At 42.2% G+C, this 24,487-nt stretch overlaps 1 protein-coding gene across 2 annotated transcripts in view; it reads right to left on the reverse strand.

The window, feature by feature from the left end:
* The window catches only part of PPM1H (protein phosphatase, Mg2+/Mn2+ dependent 1H), a 275,244-nt gene extending 251,198 nt beyond the window's left edge, over positions 1 to 24,046 (reverse strand). For both annotated transcript variants that reach the window (XR_008992059.1, XM_036894875.2), the window contains exon 1: positions 21,770 to 24,046. Coding sequence is in view for 1 of the 2 variants with exons in the window: in XM_036894875.2 (XP_036750770.2) it covers positions 21,770 to 22,014 (245 nt within the window). In the remaining variant the exon portion in view is untranslated. The remainder of the gene's footprint in view (positions 1 to 21,769) is intronic.
* Between the last annotated feature and the right edge of the window lie 441 nt (positions 24,047 to 24,487).

The following is a 24,487-nucleotide window of genomic DNA, read 5'->3' on the forward strand; positions in this document are numbered from 1 at the left end:
AATTCAAAAATTCATATGGAAACACCAAAGATCCTGAATAGCCAAAGCAATCCTGAGAAAGAAGAAAAAAGTAGGGGGGATCTCACTCCCCAACTCCAAGCTCTACTACAAAGCCATAGTAATCAAGACAATTTGGTACTGGCACAAGAACAGAGCCACAGACCAGTGGAACAGATTAGAGACTCCAAACATTAACCCAAACATATATGGTCAATTAATATTTGATAAAGGAGCCATGGACATACAATGGGGAAATGACAGTCTGTTCAACAGATGGTGCTGGCAAAACTGGACCACTGTCTAACTGCATACACAAAAGTAAATTCGAAATGGATCAAAGGCCTGAATGTAAGTCATGAAACCATAAAACTGTTAGAAAAAAACATTGGCAAAAACCTCTTAGACATAAACATGAGTGACCTCTTCTTGAACATTATCTCCCCGGGCAAGGAAAACAACAGCAAAAATGAACAAGTGGGACTATATCAAGCTGAAAAGCTTCTGTACAGCAAAAGACACCATCAATAGAACAAAAAGGTACCCTACAGTATGGGAGAATATATTTGTAAATGACAGATCTGATAAAGGCTTGATGTCCAAAATATATAAAGAGCTCACCCACCTCAACAAACAAAAAACAAATAATTCAATTAAAAAATGGGCAGAGGAACAAAACAGTTCTCCAAAAAAGAAATACAGATGGCCAACAGACACATGAAAAGATGCTCCACATCACTAATTATCAGAGAAATGCAAATTAAAACCACAATGAGGTATCACCTCACACCAGTAAGGATGGCTGCCATCCAAAAGACAAACAACAACAAATGTTGGCGAGGTTGTGGAGAAAGGGGAACCCTCCTACACTGCTGGTGGGAATGTAAACTTGTTCAACCATTGTGGAAAGCAGTATGGAGGTTCCTCAAAATGCTCAAAATAGACTTACCATTTGACCCTGGAATACCACTCCTAGGAATTTACCCTAAGAACACAGCACTCAAGTTTGAAAAAGACAGATGCACCCCTATGTTTATCACAGCACTATTTACAATAGCCAAGAATTGGAAGCAACCTAAGTGTCCATCAGTAGATGAATGGATAAAGAGGATGTGGTATATATACACAATGGAATATTACTCAGCCATAAGAAGAAAACAAATCCTACCATTTGCAACAACATGGATGGAGCTAGAGGGTATTATGCTCAGTGAAATAAGCCAAGTGGAGAAAGAGAAACGCCAAATGATTTCACTCATCTGTGGAGTATAAGAACAAAGGAAAAACGGAAGGAACAAAACAGCAGCAGAATCACAGAACCCAAGAATGGACTAACAGGTTCCAAAGGGAAAGGGACTGGGGAGGATGGGTGGGTAGGGAGGGATAAGGGGGGGAGAAGAAAGGGGGTATTATGATTAGCATGCATAATGGGGGGGTGGGAGAAAGGGGAGGGCTGTACAACACAGAGAAGACAAGTAGTGATTCTACAACATTTTGCTATGCTGACGGACAGTGACTGTAAAGGGGTTTGTGGGGGGGACCTGGTATAGGGGAGAGCGTAGTAAACATAATATTCTTCATGTAATTGTAGATTAATGATAACAAAAAAAAAAGGGAAAGAAAAGGGGGATTACTCCCTGATAGGATAAAACTAACTGTAAATCAACGATTAAAGCATGCTTTAAATATCCTTAATTTTGATCATTTAAAGGGTGTCAGATGATCAGCTATGGAAGTACATTTTTCTGATAATATTCCTTTCTCTTAAAAAAAAAAAAAAGCAGTTCCTGTGTGATGATCTCCAATAAGTTCTTCACAATGATATAAAGGGCATATCAAAGTGTGGGCAAAGGGTTTGTGTTTATACAGAGGATCAAAGCCTAATTTGGCTACCCAGAAAACGAATTAAGATATGATATGAAGAAGAACTTCCAACATCAACATTCTCTGGAAGAGTCATTCCAGAAGATGAACATCAAAAAACTTCAACAAAGATCCTGGCGCTGTTGCAGTTGTAGCTGCATTCATCCCACCGGTTCCTGGACTTGCCATTGGAATGAAGAAGGAGATATGTAAGCTGGCCTGTGCATACAGCAAAACAACAAATTTGACTGGATCTATACTGTTGGAACTCAACCAAGAATTAGGAGAAGTGCAAGTTGCAGCGCTCCAAAATCTTGCGACTACAGACTATCTACTGTTAAAAGAACATATGGGATGTGAACAGTTCCCAGGAATGTGTTGTTTTAATTTGTCTGATTTTTCTCAAACTATTCAAATTCAGTTAGACAATATCCATCATATCATTGATAAGTTTTCACAAATGCCTAGGGTGCCTAACTGGATTTTTGGTTTCACTGGAGATGGCTGGTAATTGTAGGTCTGCTTTGGTTATGTAGCTGTATTCCTATTATGTTAATGTGTGTACACCATTTAATTAGTAGTTTAAAGCCTATACATGTTTATGTTACTCTACAAGAAGAATATGTCAAAGAAATAATCAATCTTCCCATGTTTTCTTCCACCTGCTACTTCTATAGCTTTTCTTCTTCCTTCCTAATTACAACCCTTAAGTGGAATTTGTGCCTCATAACGAAACTACCGAGTATCATAATTCTTCCAAGTGGTAAAGATACCTCAAGACAAATGCTGAGCATAAAACCCACAGGGCATAAATCTGTAAAGAAGTAAAAAGCTAACCATTTCAAACAATATTGCTTCTCTCTCACTTACCAACTTTACATTTCCCTGTATGGCCCCAGAAGATGACTGGTGAGCCAGAGACAGGTAAGATTCCTCAAGGGAGGAACGACCTAAGACAGGCACAGTTGCAGGGGGGCCATCTAGTGAGAAATTGGGGATCAACAGAGGTGAGGCTTAAAACCCCACCCCCCCTGTTTTGAGAGAAATCTTCTGCATCTGTGGATGTTTTGTTGCCCTTGTGTAGCTTGGATTAATACTTAGTCTATAGGCACACACCTGATCATCTACATTTGCCCTCTTACAGCACTAAACTATGTTTTCTACCTTTATCTTGCATCTACCTACCACTTCAGCATTTAAAAAAAATAACAATAATAATAAGGGAGAAATGTGGGATTCACATATAAATCAAGTATAAAAATCAAACGAATATTCATATTTGACCTGATTTTTTATAGTTCATGATGCGTGATCAAAACCAAAAGTTTCTGTGATGACTGCCCTTGCACTGTTCACCATGTAAGAACTTATTCACTATGTAAGAATTTGTTCACCATGTAAGAACTTGTTCATTATGCTTCAGAAGATTGGAGACTGTTGAGAAGTAGGCTTGGGGTTGACTAATGATTGTGCATTGAGTCCCCTATACAGAATTTTATTGTTGTAGTTGATCAATAAATATGAGAGATGCCCTCTCAAAAAAATGTAAAAAAAGAGAAAAAAAAAAAAGGGGGCCTAGAGCATCTCTTTGCAGCCTATGGCTGACCGCAGGTGATTGAGAGTGATCAAGGCACCCACTTTACTGGACATGTGTTGCAAGAACGGGTGCAGTAATTAGGAATTGAGTGGAAGTTCCATGTACCATATAACTCTATTAGGGCAGGCATGAGAGAGGTACAAATAGTTTGTTGAGATGTGGCCCGAAGTCAGACACCAATAGTCTATGGGGCTGGTCAGTTTGCTTATGCACAGTGCTATGGCATCTGAATGAGAAGCCTCAAAAAGGACCCTTGAGTCCTGTTGACAGACTAACACCCATATTGCTGCCTCTCCTATACAACTGTATGTGCAAACCAAAGAGGAGCTATTGAAGCCAGGACACGACCAGCAGAGCAACATCCTGCTGCCAGCCCCAACTGCATTAAACCCTGGAGATTCTGTTGAGTGGACATGGCCCTCGACATTCTGACACATGGACCAATGATGGCTGGCCCTTCTGGCACCTTGGGGAAAAGGCCTGGAAGCTGGCCTCCTGTGTGTTCCTGGAGTAACAGCAGAGTGGCCCCCAAAGGTCATGGTACTGTACTCAAAACATCCAGGAGGTAAGAGTATCTTATAGGGAAGGTTTTATTTTTATGGCCAGTGCATGTACCTCCTGTAGTCCTATATATTGACCCATCTGTTACTACCACAGGGAAGGGGAGGAAGGTCTGATGTACCAGACCAGGATGAGATCTTGTTCTTTCCACTGTCCTACCACAGGACCACTCTCTTGCATGCATCCCACCTGATGGACAAGATTTGCCTTTGCTGGTGTCATTAAAATATGTGTCTCATCGCCCTAAAGGTTATTTTCTTCTATAGTCCCTGTGGCCTGGACCAGACCCCTGGGTACTGCCGTGTGATGAGTGCACTGAACTCCTTACCTGTTCAGTTACTGGCCTCCTGTAGAATGGGTGAGCTATGGACTTAATCTGTATAGGACTTTGAACCTAGCTGAATCCTCCACCTTGAGGATTATGATTTTATTCCTGTTATTGTATTTTATTAGTCTGTTTACAGTACTCCAGTTTTCTCACACAGGGGCCACTGCAGAAGATGTGGAGTAGATTGTGAGGCAAGACCTCTGGAGGGGTGGGCTGTGGGTAAAGTTGCAATAGTTCCACAACCTCTCACCTGGCCTTAGTGCATCTCCATATCAATAGGTGTTTCTAAGGGGTGGAGAGAAGTAGTCCATCTCCATATCAATAGGTGACTACAAGGGGTTTGAGGGGAACAAGGGCACATCTGGAGCAGAGAGGTTGGTGGGGTCTTTGTGGCTGGGTGGCGAGAGACATGGGTGAACAGGAGTAGACAACTGCTTGTAAGCAATAAATGGGTTTCTCCACTTTATTTCTGAGTGATTTTGGCTTCAAAGGTTTATTTTCCCTGGGCTGGGAACACATTTCTCCCCCCTCCCCAGACTTACAGGGATGATGCCAGCAGAGGGGACCATACAAAGAGTTCAAGAGAATGCAAGGCTGAAGATATATTCCAACTGCCAAGAAAGTGACATGGACAAAACTGCTAATGGGAGGGTGACAGGAGGAGGAGAGGTCTGGAGATCTTGAGAAGCCCTGTATTTCAGGGATATTTCTGAGAAGAGGTAAGAGCATGGTTAGCAAATTAGGAAAAGGAACATAAGGAAGCAGTCCCCAAAGTTAAGGGATAAAAGAGTTCATGGGCGAGAGAGTAAGCAGCAATTATTACTGCTCCCATGAAGATGTGGAGGGTGAACTAATGTTTACAGTACTATGTGAACCTAAACAGTCACCGGTGACCTCTGGGAAATTCCTCTAAGGAGCATCCTGTCCCACCAAAGCGTGCTGAAGGGCATCCCACCCTGGCCTTTCCTGGCACCCACACTAGTCCTCCGCAGCTCCTCCACCCACTGGCTTCATCTCCTGTGGGCAGCCTTCCCTGATGTCCCCAGCCTCGCTCTGTGCTCCTGCCCAGCACCCACAATGCCCTGTCATGACACCCGCCTCACTGCACTGCAGTGGTTTGTTCAGCTGGATGGGTCATCCAGTAGGAAGAAGCTTATCTTGTCTTTATGTCCCTGACACCCAAGAATTCTTGGCACAACGTAGGCATTCCATATGTGTTTTTGTAAGGAAGGAAATAAAGGGGTTATAAAAATGGAGCAATAGTATGTCTAGTAATTTGAAGGGGTAATGCAGACAAGAAGAGGGGGGATCTGTTGTTTGACCCAACAGCAGTGAACAAAGGTCTGGAAAGGCACAGAGGGGATACCGGTGAGGGACTGAAGCAAATGAGCTGGCACAGTCCAAGAATGGCCTCTTTACTCCTCTAAATGTCCAGTCAGTCCTGCTCCTGTCCATCCTTCTTTCAAATTTTCCCTCAAATCTATCCTTCCTTTCCAGCTGAGGTCTTCCTTGGTTTATGCAATTAAATTCATGCCTCAACCACTGCAATTGCATAACTTGCTATTTCCTTAACTGTGTTCTTCAAAATGTTAGTTAAGTGCACTTACCAAAAAAGGAGCAGAAAATATATGATTTTGTAGTTGGTCAAGTTTAGGATGCAATGATACTCTGCCTCAGCTTGGAGTTCCAAAATTCACTACCAAAGATAGGTATTAAAAGCTCTAAACAACCTATTTAACTAATTCAGCATGGTTGCAGGTTTTTTCTTCAGATGACATCCATTAGGAATGTCAAAGTAAGGGCCCACCACAGTAAAGAAAACCTGCTTCTCCACTGCAGGTTCCACACCAAGTGTGTGCTACAAACTACCACCATGTACTGGTCAGGATAGGCTTGGATATACCATGGTAACAAACATGCCCCAACCCTTAGGGGCTTCATACAACAGATGCTGATCACTGTGGACCTGAACAACTCTACAGAGCAACTGACCTCCCTACAGGCACTCAGCTGACTGAGGATCCACACACCTGTAGCCAAAGCATCTGAAGCACATGGCTACCTTGTTATTTTCTGTACAAGAGGCAGACATTGCTGGAAGGTCTGCCAATGACAAATCCACTTCAGCCTGGAAGTAACATTCACTTCTCCTCACAACATGTCAGCCAGAACTAGTCCCACAGGCTCACTTAACTGAAAAGGGAGCAGAAAAGTATATGCCTCACATGTGCCTAGACAAGAGAATTAGAGCAGAGTATGAATTCAGAATCTCTACCACATATCTCTTCCTCATTCCCGATTAAGGACCCCTCTTCTTCCATCTCACTATCACATCTTGCTCTCACCTCTGTTTCTCTCACATGCCTGTCAATTTTTTTCCCCAAAATTAAATCTCATGACATTCCCAATACCTGATTACTATATATATATATAATTCCTTATCATGCTATACAAGGCCTTCACAATCTTCATCCCAATCTATCTTTTCAAGCCCAGGCCTTCAGGAGTTCTAGGGTCCTGCTCTCCAGACCCACCCCTACTTCTCTTTAATTCAATAGGTGTGTGTGGTGGTGGTGGAGAGAGATGGGGACATTGGCACAGACTGTAGCAGTTTCTGCAAAACATATCCACGTGATCTGTAAGCATATGAGGCAAACCAGGAACATGGAGCTCCTCATTATCTTTCCTGGAGCAAAAGCTGTAGTCCCCAGGGAATTCACCTTAGGCCCCGATCCATGACAAATCCCCCCAGGTCTTATCTCTCCCTCTCATAAAGCCCTTCTCACTGTCATCCCTCCACTACTCAACACACAATGTAAGGGTGCACATCCCAAGAGCAGCCCAGCAGGATTCTGAACACAGAGGCATCATTCAGATGTGCTTCTTTGGACCATAATGAAGCGAAGCACACATCTTACAGGGAGGCCCAGCGGCCATACCTGGCAGGCCTAAATAAAGAGCAAGCAAAATTTTGTCGGCACCCATCCGCTCTTCCTTAGTAAGAGAGACCACACAATTGCTTAACTTACTATTTCCTTAACTGTGTTCTTCAAAATGTTTATAACTGCACTTACCAGAAAAAGGAGAGGGAAATGAATGATTTTGTAGTCAGGCAAGTTTAGGATGCAATGAATGATACTCTCCCTCAGCTTACAGTTCCAAAATCCACCGCAGTGTATAAAACGCTCTAAGAAACCCTACAAAGTATTAAATGTCTAGTGCCAGGTGGTCCAGACCCCAGGTGGGGAGTCTCTGAGGTTCTTCTACAAACCGTCACAAAAGATTATTCTAATTCCCAGAAACAGCTGCTTGCATACCGCGAGGCTTTTATTCATGCTGTTGTCTCTCTAGTATGCCGGCTCTACCCAACACTCAAGGATTAGACCAAGGTCAGCTTTGCCAACCTCTTCCCATTTTCCCCAATCCCAGCAGAATGAAGCCCCTCCTCCACTCCCATCTGCCAGGTTCCCACTGCATTTCATAAACCCCTTTATCACAGGAGCTTACTGTATTACAGTTAGACTCACAGTATATCTCCCCTGCTTACCTGTGAACCTCTTCAAGACAGGAAAGACATCTTTTTTAATCTTGAGAACCTTATATTCTCTGGGGGTTTAATAAACACTGACTGAAAACTGAATTAATGTATTTTGCCAACCTTGCTGAAATAGCCTGTTGTACACAGTATGGCTAATTAAAAATGGGCATTTTTGACAATGGGTTATTTTCTTTAATAAACATAATATTAACAATCAATCTTTATTTTACTAACGTAACACAATCTAAACATCTTCTGTTTTGCCTTTGATGTCTCTCTTATGCTCCAAAAAGCCTGACTGCCACATGGAATGAAGTGGAGATGGCTCACCCGTTAATTTGTAAGAACCTAACCAATCATTGATGGAATAAAATTAATTACCTAGCTTCTCATAAAACTGCAAAATTAGTTTTATGGATGACTTCAAAATATGATAAAAATAAATATAACTCAGAAAAGGATATGTAATTTAAGTTCAAACACTAACAGAATGCATTTTCTCTGTGAAAAAAATTGGTGGAGCACATTGTTTTGAATGGTTCCTATTTAAATCGGAAAACCTCTACCATCGAAATGGAAGCTCAAAGCAGTTCTAGCATGACCAAAGATACTGAAAAGTAAAATAAATCAGTCCTATAAGGGCATCAAAAAACACATTAGGGAGGAAGCTGAGGTAAGCAGAGTCCCAACCACTCATCCTTAGTCACTTACCCCATGACCTTCAAGGACCTACTGCTGGTCACTTAACATCTGCAGTGAATGCACCACTAGCAAAATGGTAGCACAGTAAAGTTCAACTCACAAAGAACCAAAACGGATGAGAACTATCCTCAACATTCTGAAAATATGTCCTGCAGTGACGTATGTTAAGTAGCAATCTTCCCAGTGCTTTTAAAATATATCTTGACTAACACATTTTCAAAACCAAATCTCGAGCAAGACACTGTGGCCTTTACTCTCAGGTCAGACGGGCTGAGAAGAGCAGAGTGATACAGTGGCCACAGGGCCACATGTAAGTACAGGTACTGATTTAAAAATTACATCAGCGTGGCTGCTTTCTACAGCATTTTAACTGCCAAAGCAGAGCACATTAGCTCTTCCAGAAGTGACCGTACAGTCCTGTGAGCATGCAGCAGTCCTCGCATTGCCCACCCTCTGTCTGGCAACTAGAGGGACTAAATTCAAAACTAGTTGTGACCTTTATTCCTTTTTGTCCTGGAAGAAATTAGGAGGAGGTTTCAACCAATTTCACTTTTCTTTCCATTTTTCACAGCCCGTATTCAGACATCTATATACTTCACAAACTATAGCTTGGCTTTAACTGAATCATGCCTTTTGAAGAGGCCATCCCAGAGTGGGACCAACAAGAACCAGTTATGGTGGAATCACCACCATCATAATTTTACCTGCTTACACTGATAAAACTTTAAAGGATTTCTTCTTCTAGACAAATACTTGAAATCTGCAGATATGCTAACTGCATCATTAACTCTAAAACGGGGGAAAAGATGCTAAAATTTCTGTCCTTTTTCATCCATGACAGGATGTTTACTTAAGAATTTGTTTATCTTTATTTTTTCTAGAAACTTAATGTTATTATCTATGCTTGCTGTTCATTCCTTCAGTGCCACACAGAACAGAGGAGACACTATCCAAGAAGCTTAGGCTCCATTATATCATCCTTGGTTTACCATGCTGTTACATTTAGACGTTTGTATCACTAAATCAAATGTAATTATTTTCAATTCACTTCCACCTTCTGCTAAAATGCATATTCAGCCAACACATCCTTCAGACATTTTAAGATTAAAAAAATAAGGCAAATGAAGGATTTTTTATGCACGCATACAAGTGTCCTACTTAAAAGGCAGCAGAATTTAATCAGTGCACAACTTCTGTTTTGCTACTTACCCCCCTCAGCACCTCACAGCCAGAAAGGATTGAGTCAATGACCTAACTTTTATAAACACACCAACTGAGGACTGAAAAGGGGAACCACTTCCCTGAAGCCACAAGCTAGTTGGGACAAACGCCTAGGTGACCTCAAACTGCCTCTTTGAGGGACTTATCTTCTCCCAGCACCACTACTTCTCTGCTTCTCTGTCACTCTATGCTTAGGTTTTAATCTCTTCATGAATTTATCTTCCAACCATTGCGCAGGCCTCTTAAGGTTAAAACCTCTGTGTCTTTTTTTCGGCCCTTGTGAAGTATACAGTACATGCACGGTGATGACGCAAAGAAAACCAGCACCCTACGACTACTAAACAAGTGCAGAACTGCTATAAACCTAAGGGGCTCAAAGATTTCTACTTACACTAGCCAATTCCAGCTCCTGTCACTTGATTATTATCTGTTAGAGATGAGTAATACTAATCCCTCCACCGTCTAATAGCCGCCCCAACATCCATGACACACAAGGCCCTCTGGGGACGATGACAACAGGTGAGCCATCAACACCACAAGGGTTAGGGGCACTTAGCCCCAGGGCGATCACAAACCTATCTGTCATTTTTCATTCCCCAAAAGCTTAACTACAAACAAGCCTACTGTTGATAATACATATTTTGTACTCCTATGTATTATATACTGTATTCTTACAATAAAGCTAGAGGAAAAAAATATTAAGAAAATCGTTAAGCAAAGAGAAAACACATTTACAGTACTGAATAGTGTTTACTGGAAAAAAGTCTGGGTAAGTGAACGAACGCACGCAGTTCAAACCTGCATTGTTCAAGGGCCACCTGTCATCTGTATCAGGAAGAGACACGGGGAACATGGAAAAATATGCTCCTGAACCAGCCAAACATTCATGTGAGAAGCAGAACTTCATTCCACCGTAACTTTTAAAAAGTGGTCTGTTTTTCTATCAGTAAAACGCAGCTCAGAAAATAATGTAAAGTTATGCTCTTTATAGTCTGCACCAGCAGTTCTCAAAGTGGCCTGCGAAGCCTGGGGAACGTCATGATCATTTCAAGGGACACACTGAGGTCAAAATTATTCTCACCAAAATGCTATGGTGTTACTCTCCCTTTTCACTCTCACTCTCTCAAGACTAGGAGTGGAGTTGACTAATGGGTGTGACAGTTCAACAAATTAGACGCAGAACCAGGTAAGAATCCAGCTGTCTTCGATTAAGGCAGGCACTGAAGAGATTCCCAAGTATGGAAGGATGCCACTCTTCTTACTAAATTGGTTTTGGTACACATGGCTATTTTTCAACAAAAATGCCTTCATATTTATTTTTAACTGAATTTATAAATATTTTTTAAATGTCTCAGTTTTTTCTTCTGTCCTTTTTCATCCATGACAGTAAATACCATTTATATATATAGCTGACAGAAAGAAAAGCTCCTTGGGTCAGCTTGAGAACCAATACCAATATAAGAGTAGAAATTAAATTTTAATATAGAATTTATTCATTCTGAGTCATATCTCCATGTACATTATTTTAAATAAGAAGATACTGGCTTGGGGTTGGAGAGGGAAATGATCCAATTACCTCAGGTAACTGAGTTTTTGTAGCAAAAGCAAACTTCAAGCTTCAGCACAAATAATCCAATCCATCAATGAACTAAATCATAGATTGTGCCTAATTCTATAATGCTTTACCTGTGCACAAAGGAAGTATTGACAGGTAGGTGCCTTATGAATATAGCAATAAAAACCTATCAGGGAAAGAAAATGAGGTAGAGAAAAAAATGCTAGCAGGTGAGAGGGCAGAATTACTAATGTTCAAAAACTTCAGTGGGGCTCTGAATTCGGTATCTATACAGACTTCCTATCCCCAGCCACTCATTCATATATATCAAGAAATCTACTTTGTCTAGCAGGTATGTTTACCACTTACCTCCAGCTAAGTCAGAAAGTTAGATGTATTTGTTTCCATTTCCCCATAGGGCAGCCCAGATGTGGAGAATACCATGCAGGGCCTCCTACTTTTGAGCAAATGATTGTCTGATATTTCTGTTAGGCAGGAAAATAGGTATGAGCGGGGTGGAAAGAGAAAAAGGCCATGAAAGTCCATTAAAAAGACCCAGAGTTTATCAATTAAAGCTCAAAACATTCCAGGAGCAACTTGGCCTGGAATGTTTGAACATTTCCCAAATAAAGGAGGGTACTTCAGTATAGCCCATGTCTTTATTGTGTTAATCATGCAGGCCCACCTGATTTTTTACCTTTACCTATATGCTGTTTTTTGCATTTTTTTCCCCTCCTTCTGGCTCAAATAAAGTAGTTTGTAACCTAGACAACTAATTTAGCATGCAGGCCCAGCCATAAACAACATATAGTAAAAGGAACGAAGGATTCCACCTTAAAGATTGTATTTTAATACTCAGAAAGTTAAGAAGATTCTTAACTTACTCTTTAGCAAACAGACAATAACTCAGCCCACCTTGGGGGGCTGGGCAGGTGGCTTTGTTTGATATGCTCCAGGACCAATACCCTGGAGAAATCAGCGCAGGAAGTTCCTTGTGTTAAGTTAATTCTAAGTATTCCAAAGACCACTTAACAGGTCTGCACCCCTAGGCCTTAGTTACATTCCTAAAAAATCCTTAAAAGAGGGAACCCCCAACCTTTCGGGGCGCTCCTCTTTCTGAGGTCGCCCACACTTTCTAAGTGTGTAACCTTTTAATCTTAAACTTCCTCCAAACTTTCAGGGCGCCTCTCCTTGCTGAGGTTACCTGCTGCACTTCTTCTCTCTTTAAGTAACTTTAAATAAAACTTACTCTGCTTCCCTACTATGTCTTTGCCCTTCAATTCTTTGTTGTGGTGGGGACAAGGACCGAGGAAAATACACAACATTCCCCCAACATTTCTAAGCACTGTGATAGCTGTTGTATTCCCAGAAGTTGAGCACAAAATTTGAAATCAGCCTACAGAACAAAGGTGATATTTCCTTCATTTGAAATTAAAAGAATTGTATGATTACGTCACCACTATTTCAGGTCTATATATTTGAGCATTAACCTATATGGCTCTTTATTAAGTAATAGTGGAATTAAAATGTATACAATGCCCACCCCCTCAAGAGTACTCGCTAAAGGTTAAAACAACTAAATAAAAACAAGAGATGTCACCAATTCTCTCTCAAATGCATGACAGCCAATGAATACCCTTAGCTCTGAAGAAGGCCAGAATCGTTAGGCAGTTTTTCAGAGGAAGGTCTTAAACTAGTCCTGAAAAGTCATTTCTCTAAAACTCATTTAGTAGTAAATATTAAAAGAAGCAATAATGTGTTTTTTAATCACTAGTCCTGGCTTACCAAAACACTACTTTGGTAAAATACTTTAAAATAAAGCACATAACTAACATTCCTCAAAACAATTTTCAGCCTAAACATCAATCTTTTCAAACTATTAAATAATGTAACTAGAAATAGTGGCAAAGTCCATTTTGAACATTTTCCCCAGAAAAATGTCACTTTTCAAATTATGGCTTAACATTCATCTACAAGGATATTCACCCCAGAAATGTTTTTAGTAAAAAATTGGTTACCACGAAACAAAAAAAAAAAGGTCAAAGCCATACAATGCAGCTATTAAAAATGACAGAGTACAGTATTTGTTTACAAGGGACAGTCACTCCATTTGCTGTGAAAGAACTACTAATCAGTATGGAGAATTATCCCGTTTCAAAAACAAATGCACATGTACTTAGCAATACACACAAATTATCAATTGAAGCTAATTATGAATGACAGAATTTACTGGTAATTTTTATGTTCATAGTACTTATGAGAATGTGAACATGCCTACAATGAACACATATCAATTCTGCAATAAGAAATAAAAATAGTACCATTAAAGAAGTTAATTCTATGTTCCTGACTAATCAATGCCTTCCTCCACTTTGACAGGTTAGTAGACATCTCAAAATGTTAAGTTCTTCTCACCCATAGTCAGTAGATCATAGAAATTTTTACAAGATAAATGTTTGACCAAGGGTCAAAACCCTGCTAAAAAAAAGAAACTCTCAGCACGAGTTAAATAAATCTGCAGCCAAGACTCTCCAGTAACATGACGCACTTTGTGAACCCCAAAAATAAAACTATTAAAACAGTTTCTCAACAAGGAAAAGGATATCGGGAACTCTAAAATAAGGTGCTCAAGGGAAGTGTTCCATATGTGAATCCCAAACAAGATGACTCTGACATGAATCTGAGCACACCTGGCTGAAAACCCACGGGTGCAAAAGTCAAGCCAATTGGCAAGAGTTTCAATTTGTGGTCCAGGCTCCTTAAGGACCTAGAAAAGGTAGCAATAGGAAACCGAAGGTATTTCAAATACAGAAAGAAAAAAAAAGGCTACTGAAAAACAGATTGTGGGTAATAGAACATATTAACTGAAGCAAAGGTTAATCCTTTGCTTTGAACTGAAATGTTACCAGCTCACTGCAATTATCACCACAGCCACCTTTCCTGCTAACCAGTTATTATATGTACCTGGTTAAAAATTGTTTTAAGGGGGCAACATACTACTTGTTTTATACAGCTTACCAGACAAAATTTTCACAAGAGCTACATCAGCAAAAATAAATGAGAGTCCATGATGGTGATAACGCTGGGAGCTAGGACTGGAGGGATTCCAAGAATGACAATCCAGATTGCCTCTGAGGACGGACGGCAAGGCAGCAGACAGGTTTTCAGTTGGTGTGCAAGGTGGGAAAGAGCCAGCGTGGTCACGTGGCCGCTGCCAGCACTGGCCTGATGACCTAGGGCCTCGGGACAGGAGCAAAGGGAGGGCTTCAACTATGCACCCAGTTCCCACGTGTGCACCTAGATATTTCCAAAAACGAACACCAGCTGCTGTAGTCCGAGTTGCCAATTCTCTTCTTCCCATTTGCTGCTGCACTGAATCACCAGCCCAGCTCTGGACACCTGGTTCTAACAACAGGGCAGCAGGGCCCCATTACTAATAATCACAGGGAAGAGCGCCAAGAGGCCATCTAATCTGGCTCTTTGGCTCTACTCAGCTCTACTTTACAGGCTAAACGCTGTCCTAAAAGGCTGCTAAAATTGTTTGGTTTTCCGAAACATATATTTTAGAGTTATCCTCATAGGCCATTTATTTGCAACAAAATATCATAGCTATTTCCACATATATTTTAGAGTTCATCCTCATAGGCTGTTTATTTGCAACAAAATATCATAGCTATTTTCTTTTATGTTTAAAAAAAAACCCTCTTAATAGTTCTTTGTATAGTAATACCAGTTTGATGTCCTCCCTCCCTTCACATCCTCTTATGGGCTATACATATTCAAACCTTAAAATTTGTTCCTACTAAACATTTATTTTGTCTTATTTTTGCCAGCTTTGTGTTCTAAACAAAATTTGTCAACGTTCACCATTTTCCAAAAGACACAGAATGACTATTAGTACGCCATAGTGGGCCACTTATATATAGTAATTCAATAATCCATAACATTTTTAGTTAAAAAAATTAATCACTTGAGATTCTTGTTCTTCCTTTACTTATATGAAAAAGGTCATATGGTAAACAGGCACCATCTTTTCATAGCTTAAATGTCCATTTGTCAACTTTCAGAAAGGACAGCAGAAAATGCAAACCACTTTGAGTCCTCTCAGCTTGGCAAATAATTGATCTGTCTGCTCCACAGCCCTGTGATGATTAATTACACCACCCCGTCCAGCAAGGCTCCATTAGGCTTGACTCACGCAGTCATCAGTGCATCCACTCCACAAGACGGTCTGCCAGAGCCCATGATGCGGAAGATCAGCAAACGAATGCTAAGCTGGTGCTAGCCCTCTTGGCCCCCAAAGTTTATGCACTTGAAAAATTCACATTAAAACTTCATACTGCTTAGGTATAGTTAAGTTCTAAGGGTACAGAACTCCCTAACTAAATTTTAAAAGGAACTGTCTCATAAAACCTGTCATGGTTTGAGATCCACCATTCAGAGTTCCTAAAGTATATTTCCTAACTCCTGATTAACTATTGATAGTAAAACACATGATTTATTTATTTAACCTAGATAAACACCACTACATAAAATGTACAGCTTGGTTTTAAGACTTACACGGTTTCCCTAAACATTAAAATATGAATGAAAGCACTCTGCAGTTAAGAGAAGATGGTAATTTTTACAAGATTTGGACTGTTGTGCTTAGGAAATGCCCATAGAATAAGAGACTTAAGAGCAATTAAGAAACGCTATTATACTCAATACTACTATTTAGAAAAGCTTTGAAAACCTTTTGCATAAAACTTGATGTCCTGAAATGTCCTTTTCCAATTTAAAGCCACCAGGGGTTAGACCTTATTAGTTTCCTCTGAGCAATAAAACATATTACATTCTCCTCTGTGACATTTTGTTTACAGGGAGGGATATGGTATCTTTCTATTAATGAATAAGTTCACACAATGAAAGGTCAAGTCCAATGACTCCATGATGGTCACCAGGATCGGGTACCATATGAGATTCTAAAGTAACGGGTTCTCTCTGGACTTCATTCTCAATTTTTAACATGGATAACAGATGCTGACATTTGAATGTACATGGCAGGGCCCTGCTAATCATCCAGAGCTATCCGGATGTTAAGTTGGTGGTATCATTATTCTCTCTCATAAACAAAGCATTTAAATTTCACAGCCATTTAGACAAAACTAAGTCAGAAATAGTATAACAAAGAAAGCACCATGGATTCACATTCCAGAACACCCAAGTGATCTGACCACACCAGAAAAAGAATAATTTTAGATTTCCCAAGTTTGTGAAGTTTGGCTCCCTAAGCCTCCAACTGGACAATATCTACCTCTGAGGTAAGGAAAACACAGTGCAAAGTTGTCTTCATTCATCATTAAGCAGTTTTTAGACAACATATTCTGGCATTTACTATACTCCTCAGAATAGTATCATCTGACTGGCTACCAGCTGAAGAGAGAAGTGACTCAACTATTAAATTTCCTACTGATATAATTAAACAGGAGCACAGCAAAGAGATGGGGCATCTATTTCTACTTTTCAGTCTGACCCAAGTAAAGTTCTCAATTATGTGAATGCTAAGTGGTGGAAAGCATGTGGACTCAGTGAGCATTTGCAGAGTGCCAATGGTGTAAAAGTTGAATCGGGAGTACCCCTGTCCCTGCCCCCAAGCATCCCATGGATTAAGACCCAATTGTTTGCTCAAATTCAAATAATTTTTTAACTCTGTATGGTGATGGATGTTAACTAGACTAACTGTGGTGCTCACGTCACAATACGTACATGTATCATTGTTGTATACCTGAAACTAACGTGTTATAATGGCAGTTATACCTCAATAAAAAAATTGACTTCAGTAATATATTTTTAGAAAACAATTCTAATATGCAGGCATTGTAAGTTAACAAGTGGTACTGTTATAACAATTAGGAAGCACTGTGCAGTAAGGTAGTATCAGAGATTATGTCTACCTAAGCGGGGCAGAAACAGGATAAACACAAGCAATTGGAATATTAAATCCTCTATCTGAAGCTTCACTCAGTCTTTGAAGGAAGCTGATTCATTTTCCTAACAAAAAGGAGAGCGAAGAAGCTCCACTCCAGAGGGGATAACTTCATTATAATGTCAAATCTGAAAAATGGAGGTGAGCTTAGCCATTTGCTTTAAAGTAGGGAATTAATGCCTTCTGCCGGTTACCAGAAAGGTAGGTGAAATATTTCAGGCTACTTTGGACTTTTGTCTCTCTCATCTGCAAAAAGAGCTACGGAGAGCGCTGCTAACTGAGAACCACCCAACCCTAATCCATTTCCTTTTATCTTTATACATGAAGTGGAGAACCTCAAGGCCCTTCAAGCTGCCTAAATCAAACAGGAAGTTCCCAGCCAGGAGATTTCTGAGCGATCAGGCAAGAGGAATAGTGGCTTCTCTGTCATCATCACTGCACAGCCAACTAATGCAATTTATTGGTAATTGCTAATTAGTGCCAATGACTGGTGAGACAGCCTAGATTCCAAAATAAATCCAAATCGTTGTGGACTGTTCACTGGATTTAAATGAGGTTATTTCATCAAAAATTTCACAATTTTGAACTTTGTGAGACACAAAAAACTTAGGCAATGTATATTTAACAGAAACTCTCAAAAGCAGCTTTTTTTATCTACTCATGTCTGGGGCACTTTTATAAGAAGGGTACAGGGGAAAAAAAAGAATGGTATAGTTATAGCTATAACCTAAGTAAAATTATGCTATACTATTTTTTGCTGCACAAGCAAATTTCTCACTGATAAAAACCTGGACATTATGCTTGCATACACAGAACTGCACATTCCCTGCATTCTCTAGCCGCCATCATTCCAGGCACAAACTCCATATTCACTTGTATGTCTAAATCCAAAAGACCGTCAATGGGAGAAAGGATGGGCAACATCAGAGTCAAAATGGGCTCCTAACCTATTAAAAACTGAAGTGCCTTTCTGGTCCCTGAAGCACAGGAACCACTTGGGTGGTAGTTAAATTTGTGGAGAGAGAAAGGAAGTAGTTGCCCTGTGTGGTCTCTGGTCGGATTGCTGCTCCCCATGGACTCTCTCTAAGCAGATCTAACAGGCTAAATCAGCGATTTCAAAGCCAAACTAAAAAGTAAAAACTTGCTAAGGCATGCTTTGGGGAAGATTTTAGCTCTATGGATGTTTCTGTAACTGCAATGCTTTACAAGAGCTTTGCAACCTAGCACATAGCCCTTAATCAAGTGGTTAAATTCTCCAGCCACATAAAGAAGCCTTTTGAGGGGCCAGCACAATGCCAATAAATACACAATTAATAAATGAGGGTCTTCAGTTTCTCGACCACCAAATTTTAAAGGGATTGCTTTAGCTAAATCTCTAGTTCTATTGAGTTCTAGTTCATTATTTTCGCTTCTGGAAAGGGACTAAAAATAAATGGCAAAAAAAATACAACATTTCTTCTTAATTTTTTTCCCATCCAAAGGTCATCAATACTAGAGCTCAACCCTCCCCAAAACCTCAATTACCAAGAAACACCAAATCTTTCTCCAAAGGAAGGCTTAGAGAATAGCTCACTTTCTAGACGGGTAAGCAAGCCACTTCCAATTCAGGCCTTCATTCACCAGCATTCTTATGTCCAGCCTTTAAGAAATCTTCCTACTCTTTCTATCTCTCTCTCTTTCTACCTTCTAGAACAAAGAGAATTTGTCTCCCCAGTAGATCCCGGTGGCAGCCTCTGATCACAGTCACAGTTCCTGCTTCTCTTTCTCTCCCCTTTCCTATTTCAGCCATTTTGTTCATTCAGGATGTATTTTTGCAGGGAACTGGAGTTCAAGGTTTGAGGAAGTCATATAGTACACCAAAGGAGGTGGCAAGACAATATTAGTGGTTAATCCTGATTACAAATGGATGCATCATAATTTAATACACTGTAAGGAGGTAATCTGTGCCGTAGGCTCTGGATGCCAGACTGCTAAGGCTCAAATAAATGCTCTGCTACGGTCGTATGACTGAGCAAGTTGCTTAACCATTCAGTGCCCCTGTATTCTCTTCTATAAAACCGAAATGTTAGTGCCTACCTTATAGGGTTGTTGTGAGAATCCAATGATATGATACAAACTTGGAAATAGTGTAAGCACTGAACCTAAGCACAATGTTAGCTATTATTACTACTATGTATACATTGTAAAAGAATGAGGTAATTCTATAGGTATTGACTTGGAATGAAGTCCAGGACACAGTTTCCTGTAACTACTACAGAATAATATATTTAGTATAAGTCTATTTGGGGAAGAAAATAGGCAGGCATGATTATGAATTTATAGGTGCATCCAAAGAAGTCTAGAGAGGCACACACAGCACTCAGACCTTGAGCTGTCATTACCCTAGGGTGGGGCTAACATTTGTATATAGGGCTTTGCTTGAATTCACAAGTATTAACATTAAACACTTTGCAGGGGCCTTTCTAACCTTCCAATTGAGTATCTCTCATGGACAAGCTTTTTAGAAATAGGGAAACTGAGGCCCAGCTAGGAGGAGTTAGAGCCTCTAAGTACTATCCATCCTATTACATGTCTCATTTCAGATTCACTGATATTTTTTACAACCCTTGGCACATGTGCCCACCACAGGATCCAAACATCCCAAAGCTGGTTGTTTTTAATCCCCCCCTTTCCTTCCTTGCTGCTTATCTGAGACATCCCTTTTACTGGGTCCAAGTAGCTTCCACGCTCCGTGTATGTTTCGACATCTTCCTTTTATGTTCTCACCATCTGCCTGCTTGCCTTTCTGCCCCTAACACAAAGTGCCCGGGCACTGGCGTGACAACAGGCCGTACAAAATCCGGTTTGGGGCAGGCACAAGGGCCCCCCTGCAAGTATGCCCCCAAGCTACCTTTTGTCTTGCAAAGGATCCAAATAGGCTTTTAACCCCACCCCGCAGTCAAAATACAGTGCTTGGTACGTTTTGGCAGGCACCTTTTGCTCCTTCAGGTCTTTCCTTCCACAGGGGTTATTTTTGCTTCGGCCTTCTCCTGTAAGTTACAATGCTATTTTGTACTTCCCCAGCCCCAACGTTCTCTATCAACCTTGTCCTTTATTATATGTTTTTATTGTTTTAGCACCCAGCACTCTTGTGTTTCCTCACCATCTCACACTCCAGTCTTCTATCTCCATTTACATGTTTTTCAACCCGTGGAGAAAAGGTTATACGATGAATGGGAAGGGAAAGAGAATTTGAGCTCCCAGGCAGAGCGCCTTTCAAACCATCTCTCACACCGGAACCCGGAGCTTTGAGAACCGTGCCAGCTCCGGGGTATCCGGGCCACCACCAGAACAGGGTCAGCATCAAAGCGCCAAGGCGTCGGGAGAGTTGATTGGTTCCTGGATAAACCAATCAGGGGCGCGGCTGTGCTCGGGTAGGGGAGGGCCAAGATTACAGAGCCGATGGAGTTAAAGGAACACGGGCAGGTGTGCCTCTAGAGTTTTGACTGCAGTTTTGCACCCACCTGGTAGTTATTCACCCTGGAACTCTGGTCTCCCAATATCCACCCTCCAAGTTTCCCAGTTCTATAACGCTGACTTACGGAGATATACCCACATAGTCTACTAGTCATAAGATGGTCATTAACACAGTCAATGGAGGAGTGCGGGGGTTGGTGGGGGGAAGGCCATTAAAATCCTCCCACTCTTCCCAGTTCCACTCCAGGTGGTCAACTTAAACCGTTCTTGAAATAGTAAATCCGTTAAAGGACCGTTTAATCGCCAAAGCTATTACCAAAATGCTGTCACTAGCCACCTGGAGAAAGTTTGCCCCCTTCCCAAAGACTGGGGGAAACTGTATTCGGCATTTACCGGACGCGCAGGGTTTAACTACCTACTAAACGAGAAACGCAGGAGCTCTCGTGCCCAAGTCAGAGAAACGGAGCCCTCCGGAAAGGTGTAGCCACGCACGCGGATGCCCTCGGGCTCCGTCCCCCGCCCCCACCCCAATCGCCACCGCGCAGTGAGAGCTCCAGGCTCTACCCCACAAAGTTCACAAAGATTTTTAGAGGGTAGAGGGTGGAGGGTGGGCGCAGGTACCAGACTTCCTGCTCTTTCAAACTTCAGCAGAGCTGCTCTATGCGCTTTCTTCCAAATGTCACAGTGCCCGGATTCCCAGACGCGTCCGACCGCAGGTTTCCCACGGTCCAGCGCGGCCACCCACCCACCTACTACCCGCACCCGGGCAGCAGGCGCAGCGCCCTTGGCGTTGGGGGAAGGGGGAGAGGGAGGAGATGGGGGAAAGGGAAACGGTCAGCTTAAGTATACAGGTCCCCGCCGAGGCCTGGACGACGGCAGCCGGAGGAGGGCCCTGGGGCCACCGAGCAAGGAGCTAGGAGGGCTTGAACCGTGCGGGGAAGGGCCGCGAGAGAGTACGGGCGCCCCGGCGTCGCTACACTTACTCTGCGTAGCCAGTGGCCCAGGGCAGCCGCCGACTCTCCTTGAGGATGAGGATGGGACGGGCGATGTGGTCGGCGCTGCACTCCACCTCGTCCTGAGACAGCCCCAGGAACTCGGGACGCCCATAGGGGAAGCGCAGGGGCAGGTCCGAGCCTCCGCAGCCGCCGCCGCCGTGCTCGGAGCCTGAGTTGCCAGCCATGATGCCGCCCATGAAATTGGCCACGGCAGATTTCACTCGAGTGAGCATATTACTCCGGCGCCCGGCGGCAGCGGTGCGAGCAGAAGGCGGCGGCGGGGACGCGGCGCTGCGCGGCGCGTGGCATGCAGGCTGCGGCGAGCGCACGGGCAGCCGGGCCGCTGGGGCGCGCCGTGCGGCTCCTGGAGCCTAGTGCTGCAGGGGGCTGAGCCCCGGCCTCGCGCGCTCTGCGCCACCGCCCCCCACCACACTTCCGCAACGTAGCGGCATGGACAGGCCGGCCGGGCCGGGAGACGCCGCGCGCTCTGGGAGCGGCCGGGCGCCCGCGCCGCAGCAGGTCCCGCCCCGCCCGCCGCGCTCGACTCCTGCGCGAGCGGAACTGAGCCCGCCCGGCGAGCCAGCGTAGCCGGCGCGGCTGCTGCCACGGCTACCGCCGCCGCGGAGTCATGTGATGATTGGTCTGCGAGGGCAGGAGAGGCTGCCTGGGCCGGAGCCCAGCCCCTCCCCAGCCCGCAGAACGAGGCTCGCACCCGTACCGTGACCTTACGGGGAGGGGAAGCCAGCCGCGGCCGGTACCTGGCGGAGGGGATGGGGGCGCTGTGAGCTGGCGGCCGCGCCGGTGTTAGGAGAGGTCACGTGGAGCCGGGCCACCGGGAAAAGCCAGTTGCGTCCATGCGTGGAGGAATGCTGCCTACGCTTTCGGGAAAGACAACTTAGGCAGCCAGAGGGGACAGGGGAGGCAGGTGGAGTCCTGGCGGGATGACTGCAAGTCCTGCAGTGGAAACGAACACCTGGTGCAAGAGACGTTTTGGAGGTTTAACTAAAAACAACTCAAGCGTCGCACAGGAATCATTAAAAGTTTTTCCCTGGGCATTTCAAGAATTACTTTGCTTTGTCTTTCATTACCAGCACGCGCGTCACTATCTGCGGATCAAATACTGTTCCGGACCCAGAATCAGCTTAATGGTGAAGAAAACGAACTCTTAAGAAATCAGAAGCGACTCCTGCTTTACCCAGGACTTCACTGTTTAGTAAATATATACCAGCATTTTCCTCCAACATAGCAACAAAACAGAAGTATCTTTTCAAAGATGACCTTGTTTACTATTAAGACAATTAGCAGGCTGTTATTTTCTTAATTCCAAACATTGCGGCAAAACGGTCTAAGGTCACTTTAAAAACGAAGGAGTATGAATAGAACACAGCAGCTCAACTGCTGAAGTAGAAATGAATAAATGCGTGGAACGATAAAAATTGGGGGGATCTTACATTAAGAAAAAACTGAAAAACCGATGAATATGCTTCATCGGGGTAGCATTTGTTAAATACTGGCTTAGGAGTTTTTTTTTTGGCAAGAAAGCCATATCCTGTTCATGTTTACTTATTCTGTATCCTGTTCCTGTGTTTACCTACCATTTAACTTGCCAGGATTCTGTGTTACAATGCACTGAAGGACTCACCTGCAGTTCAGGAGAAAATACAGGCCCTCATTCTTAGTGAGAAGGGTTGGGGAGAACACCTCAGGTGTTGGGGGGAAGACAGTTCTTGCCAGAGGATTTGGAATACTTGCTTTTAGGTGAGGCCTGACAACCCTCACTGATTGTTTTTGTTGAGTATATTTTTTTAAGTGATTTTCCCCTTTAGCTTTTTCATGATATGTACTCCAGTTTACTATATACCAAATAGTTATGTAAAAATCAACAACACAGTGAAATATCATTTCTAGCAAATGAGTTTTTCTATTGTTTTTCAGAACAGAAATGTAATTTTAACTTGGCCCCCTTTCTCTAATTTTAATACCTGAAGCAGAAGTCGAGATAATGGAAAATCTAAATGAACAAGAGATCTTCTCAGCATTTGCTTTGTTGAATTATAAACTCCTTTGAAATGGAAAATATCTATGTTCTAGCTTAACATCTAACCAATCACATGCTCTGGCATCCACTGAGTCTCATATAAATTTAGAATCCCTTTCTCAAGCTATTGTTGAAAACAACTATCTTTTAACAGTGTCCTGAACCCTTCAGTTCTGTTAACTTCTATTAAAACTAATTTACTAATGTTCTTCCCTTTATTGCACTTCATGGCAAAGCTTTAGTATTTACTAGGAATGGAATTTTTTTTTTAATTTCCTGATGTATTTTTAATTTAAAAATAGTACCTGAACATGGTCAATAAAATAAATAAAATCCAATAATAGAGACCTGTAAATGAAAATTTCCCCAGGGGATCACCACTGTTAACATATTTTTTCCAAAATTTTTCTCAAATAGAATATTTAGCAGATTTGTGAATCAAAGTTTTACAAGAAGTTATTCTATTGTTTCTCCATAACCTGATTATTATCCATCACCAGAAAGTATTGATATACCTTCAGCTTTACACAACAAACTTTATTCTACAAACAGCAGGCAAACAGCAATTCCATACTTGTTCTCCTTTGAATATTTCAGTAGTATAAATGTTCATAGCTAACCAATCTATCTTTATACCCACTTCTAAAATCAGTATCACATGCCAGGAT

The sequence above is a fragment of the Manis pentadactyla genome, chromosome 10 (genome assembly GCF_030020395.1).
Source record: "Manis pentadactyla isolate mManPen7 chromosome 10, mManPen7.hap1, whole genome shotgun sequence".
Classification (NCBI taxonomy): Eukaryota; Metazoa; Chordata; class Mammalia; order Pholidota; family Manidae; genus Manis; species Manis pentadactyla.